Raw genomic sequence first — 5,075 nt, 5'->3', positions numbered from 1 at the left:
ACGCCGCCTGGATTACGGTTGGTGTGTGGACCATTTTATTTCACTTTGTCCAGTTTTGGCTTTTGGGATTTGAATTTTGATCGGGGGTTCTTTCTGTGTTGGTGGCTGGTCGCTCGGGACTGTATTTGGGACAACAACAGCTCCGTCAATGCTCTTCCAGAAGTATTTGCAGTGCAGGGTGTGTTGTCATCACTCTTGTTTCTGACTTTTATTTTGTGATTTGGTCATGTGTCCACAAACTCCACAAAAGCCAAGAAGTAGCCTGAGCTTTGTGTCAAAAAAAGTATCTTAATGACCATAAATGATGTATTGATCACATTTAAAAGTAGATGATTTATTAAAGTTAATCAATCCTAACAGGTGCTTTTCAAAATAAAATCTGTAAAATAAGAAAAGTTCAGCTGAGCTCCTTTAGCCAGCTGGGAGCTGCATTGTATTTTGTTGCATGTTTGCCATCTCTCTCTCTGCATTGTGTGTGACAGGAGGTTGTTTTTTCGCTGACATAGTTCTATAGGGATTATAATGCAGGGACCACATCCCCCCCCGGCTCATTGTTGGCCCCTCTGTCCCTGTTGTCCTTTTTCTACTGAGCGAGTCAATTGATGGAGGGATAAAAGGCAAAAAAAATATGCATTGACACGGGCTTTCAGGGCAGAGAGCGAGAGAGAGAGCGAGAGAGAGAGAGGGAGAGGGGTCAGTGGGAGATTTTGGAGCCCGACTGCTGGCGGCCCTTTAACTGGTGCCAGCAGCGAACCGGCCATGAGGGCCCAGAACAGCCCCGGAATTAAACAGGGGAGACCGACAGGCCAACCATGTCTTTAAACTACATCAAAAACTTCTATGAAGGATGCGTGAGTACATCACAAAGGCTAATTGCGGGAGCTTTTTTATTTTTGCCACTTTCACACAACTCGCTGACACTTCTTACCTTTCAGCATTTGACAGTTACAGAGGAGCGACGCTGAACAATTATCCCTCTGAAAGGCTTACAAAACGAACAGGACATTGATCTGTTTTCATCCTCAGCTTTTTAATCCATCTCCCTTTACCTCCGTCTTTATGGAGCCGAGTGACACGTCTGAAAGCCTAATGGCTCTCTGCTTTGTGCGAGTGTCATTTGGGCCTTTTTTTTCTGGTAAACATGACTCAGTGTTGGTGTCAGAGCAGAGCAGGTAGAGAGACGAGATGGGAAATGTTTCCTCTGAATGGGTTTTGTTTTAGCCTTCAGAGCTCAGGGCCTCAGCGAGCCTCTGTGCAGCAGCATTTATCTGGCTGACAAAAGCTATTTTCTCTTTGTCTCTTACTGTGTGTGTGTGTGTGTGTGTGTGTGTGTGTCCATGCACGTTTGTGTGTCGCATGTTTGTGCAATGAAAATGTGAATGCTTGTTTGTACACGTGTGTGTGTGTTTGTGTGCACACATATGAGTGTGTCCTTGTCTCATGTGTTGGGTTGTATAATTGGGCCTGTGTGTGTGTGTGCTGTTCACACTCACTTACCTGTGTGTGTGTGTGTGTGTGTGTGTGTGTGTGTGTGTGTGTGTGTGTGTGTGTGTTCCAGCTCAGGCCTCCTACGGTGATAGGCCAGTTCCACACCTTGTTCTTCGGCTCGGTGCGGATGTTCTTCCTGGGCGTTCTTGGCTTCGCCGTCTATGGGAATGAGGCTCTGCACTTCAGCTGCGATCCTGACCGACGAGAACTCAACCTGTACTGCTACAACCAGTTCAGACCGATAACACCTCAGGTACAGCTGAACTAAACTGGAGGTACAACTGCAGTACACAGAGATGTACTGGTACGACTACTTCAGCCCTCTAATATGATATTGTGTAGAGAACTGTGGCAAAATAGCCACTGTGGGTTTGTGTTAAGGTCTGGTAAAGTATTGTACATAGATCAGGTAAATTCTGATTATTCTACCTGAGGCATCCTCAGGGACAAATGGTTAAAATGAACAGTGACAGGTTGTGTGCAGCTTTTCCATATTGGAAGAAAAACGAGTCGAGAGGTGAAACGTTCCAGCAGTAATTGAACCCGACGGCCTCAGTTACCAAAAGACACAAATACCATCTTTGTTTACCTGCATTATCTGGATGGACAATTTTAAACCAGTGTGTCAAGTGATGAAAAACTTCTCCTCCTTCCTCTTATCGCTTCAACCCCAGAACTTTTTCCTTCACTCAGTATTTTCTACTTTCTGGCTTTCTTCCAAAATATAAGTCAGGATTCCTCCATTCTATATTCTGTTCTCTCCTTCCATTTCCTTCACCCTCCAGGTGTTTTGGGCGTTACAGCTGGTAACAGTGCTAGTTCCTGGGGCAGTGTTCCACCTCTACGCAGCCTGTAAGAACATTGACCAGGAAGAGATCCTCGAACGACCCATCTACACTGTCTTCTACATCATTTCTGTTCTTCTACGCATCATTCTTGAAGTCATCGCCTTCTGGCTACAGAGCCACCTCTTCGGCTTCCAGGTCTGTAAATTTAAAATTTTTTAAAATTTGATGTACCCAATAGAGTGCTTGTCCATGTCACAGTCATGAATCCATCCATTTATAAGTTCCTTCTCACTGTCTTGGTGATGGTGACAAAGGGGTTTCCCATTTCACCAGGAAAGTTCCTCCTGGGGGTACCAAAGCTCCGGGTCAAGGGTTCCTCCCAGTTGGTCATAACTGCAACACCTCTAAAGAAGTTAGACTAGGGAAGACCCCGAATCACATCAGCTATTCCCTGTTCATGCACTGGAACAAGATCCTCAAAATATTTCACTTTGTAAAGCATACCACCCTTTGGAGAAACCTCAATCAGTGCCATTGTCAAGATGGCCTGGTTCCCCACCAAAAGTTAGGAAGTTCTTCCTTGCTTAGTCCATTTGTAAAGTTCTGAGACATCCTGTTGGGAGATTTCACAACAACAGACAGAATTAAGGGAAGACATATTACCAATGTAACATTTAAATTGTGGAATAAACAAGTAGTTTAGCAGCAGAGAACCATTGGGCACTTGTTCAATATTCAATCTTAGTCAACCAAAGAGGTGGATTGTTGGTACGGCCCACCATAAATCCATGTATCCACTCCCTCTGGCATTAATGACACCAGCTAGCAAGTTCTTGGTCGATCCCGACTTGAGTATAATAAGACTATTGCACAGTGCGAACTGCACCAATCAGCCACAACATTAAAACCACTGACAGGTGATGGGAGTAACATTGATCTGCCACACTGAAAAAGTACTTGGGAATGACCCAAAGATGCAACAAAGAGCTCAAGACATCGACCTGGTCTCCGACTACCCAAGATCCAAATCTAATCAGGCATCCATGAGACATGCCGGAACAAGTTCAATCCACAGAGGCCCCACTGTGGATCGGACTTGGCCCTGACCAGTCGAGTTCTGGATACAGGACCTCTGGGGATGTCCTGTGCTATCTGGCACCAGGGTGTTGGCAGCAGATCCATTGAGCCCTGTGGACTGGGATCTAGGGAATTTGGAGGCCAGATCAACACCTTGAGCTCTTCTTGGGCAATTTCTGAGAGGTTCCTGCGGTGTCGCAGGGCACGTTGTCATGAGGGCTCCCCTGCCATCGCCATGAGGGGGCGTACTTGGTCCACAACGGTGTTTGGATGGGTGGTGCGTGTCAAGTGGCATCCACATGAATGCCAGGACCCAAGGTTTACCAGTAGACACTTGCATTGTAACGAGATGATCAATGCTATTCACTTCACCTGTGAGTAGTTTTAATGTTGTGGTTGATTGGTGTATTTGTCAACACTTCAGTTTCAACATGGATCAAGATTCCTGTGACTGGGATCGGTGGTCCTGCCCAGTACAGCTCGCAAGTACTGACTGAGAATATAACAGAGATGTATTGAAGGGCTTGAAAGTTCAGACAATCATGAAAGTATCAACACCCCATGTTTCTCTTTTCTTTTCATCAGGTCCACCCGCTGTACATGTGTGATGCCAGTGCTTTGGAAAAGACCTTTAATGTGACCAAGTGCATGGTGCCTGAACACTTTGAGAAAACAATCTTCCTCAGTGCCATGTACACCTTCACTGTGATCACCATACTTCTCTGTATTGCTGAGATATTTGAGATACTCTGCCGACGGCTAGGTTATCTCAACAACCAATGACGCATACACACAAGCACACGTAAGATGACTAAGGGTGAAAATATATGACACTTTCTGCCAGTTTTTATTGGGCTCTTGGTTAGCTGCTGCTGGACTTTTATCAAACAGGAAGCTAACGTGAGAGCAAAACCTCACCTGTGGTCCATCGTGAGTCAGTTGCACCAAGAAATTTGAGAATGTGCGACAACGTCATAGATGGCAAGTCTGAAATATTCTCTGGGCGTCTTTTGCCCTTAACTATAGAGTACATCCCTAGTTGTATTTCAGATATCAGTGGGTCTGTACTGGCTGTGTCCGAGGGTGTTGTAAGGACGTGGTGGCCAGAGAATATGTACCTCTGACTCTGAACCATTGGGGGATGGGATAGAAAGATTTTTGGTTCTCTTTTTTTCCACAAGATGACTGAAAGGCAGGCATCAACTTCAGGGTGCTACTAAAGCCCGTGGCCATGGTCACAGTAGAGCACAAGATAAGCTTAGTTTGTCACAAACCTGGTGACCCATAACAGTTTGAGGGTCCCTAAAACCCTGTTCTTGGAGTTGTACCCAGTCTTACCTCAGATCTGATACTATTACGTAAGAAACACACTGGAAGCCTTAGCTGCGCATACTTTTTGCCTGGCGTGCATTAAATGTATCCAGTTCATCGAACAAATCTGATGAATCTTCTCTGGACTGACTGACAGAGTTCCAACAGTGGGACTAATCAGCTCTATAAAAGGCATAACGTCTTCATGTAATGTAAAAAACAGCCAACAATGCAAACAATTTAGCTAGTCACATAATTCTGTTGAACAGTCCAGATAAACACTACAGTCTAGACTGCCTTCATGGTGCTGATCAAATATGACAGGCAGACTATAGAGCTGGCCATGGATTATCACTTCTGTCATTTTTAAGAAAACTGTGATCCAGTAACTTTACCCATGGGCGAGCGAAC

At 45.1% G+C, this 5,075-nt stretch overlaps 1 protein-coding gene across 1 annotated transcript; it reads left to right on the top strand.

The window, feature by feature from the left end:
* Positions 1–812: 812 nt before the first annotated feature.
* gje1a (gap junction protein epsilon 1a) lies at positions 813–4,136 on the top strand. The gene is made up of 4 exons (XM_073492273.1): positions 813–851; positions 1,559–1,741; positions 2,274–2,471; positions 3,939–4,136. Exons 1-4 carry the CDS (start codon positions 813–815, stop codon positions 4,134–4,136), a joined length of 618 nt encoding a protein of 205 aa, XP_073348374.1.
* Positions 4,137–5,075: the final 939 nt, after the last annotated feature.

This window comes from Pagrus major, chromosome 22 (assembly GCF_040436345.1).
Source record: "Pagrus major chromosome 22, Pma_NU_1.0".
Classification (NCBI taxonomy): domain Eukaryota; kingdom Metazoa; phylum Chordata; class Actinopteri; order Spariformes; family Sparidae; genus Pagrus; species Pagrus major.
This window is presented reverse-complemented; position numbering and strand designations above follow the sequence as displayed.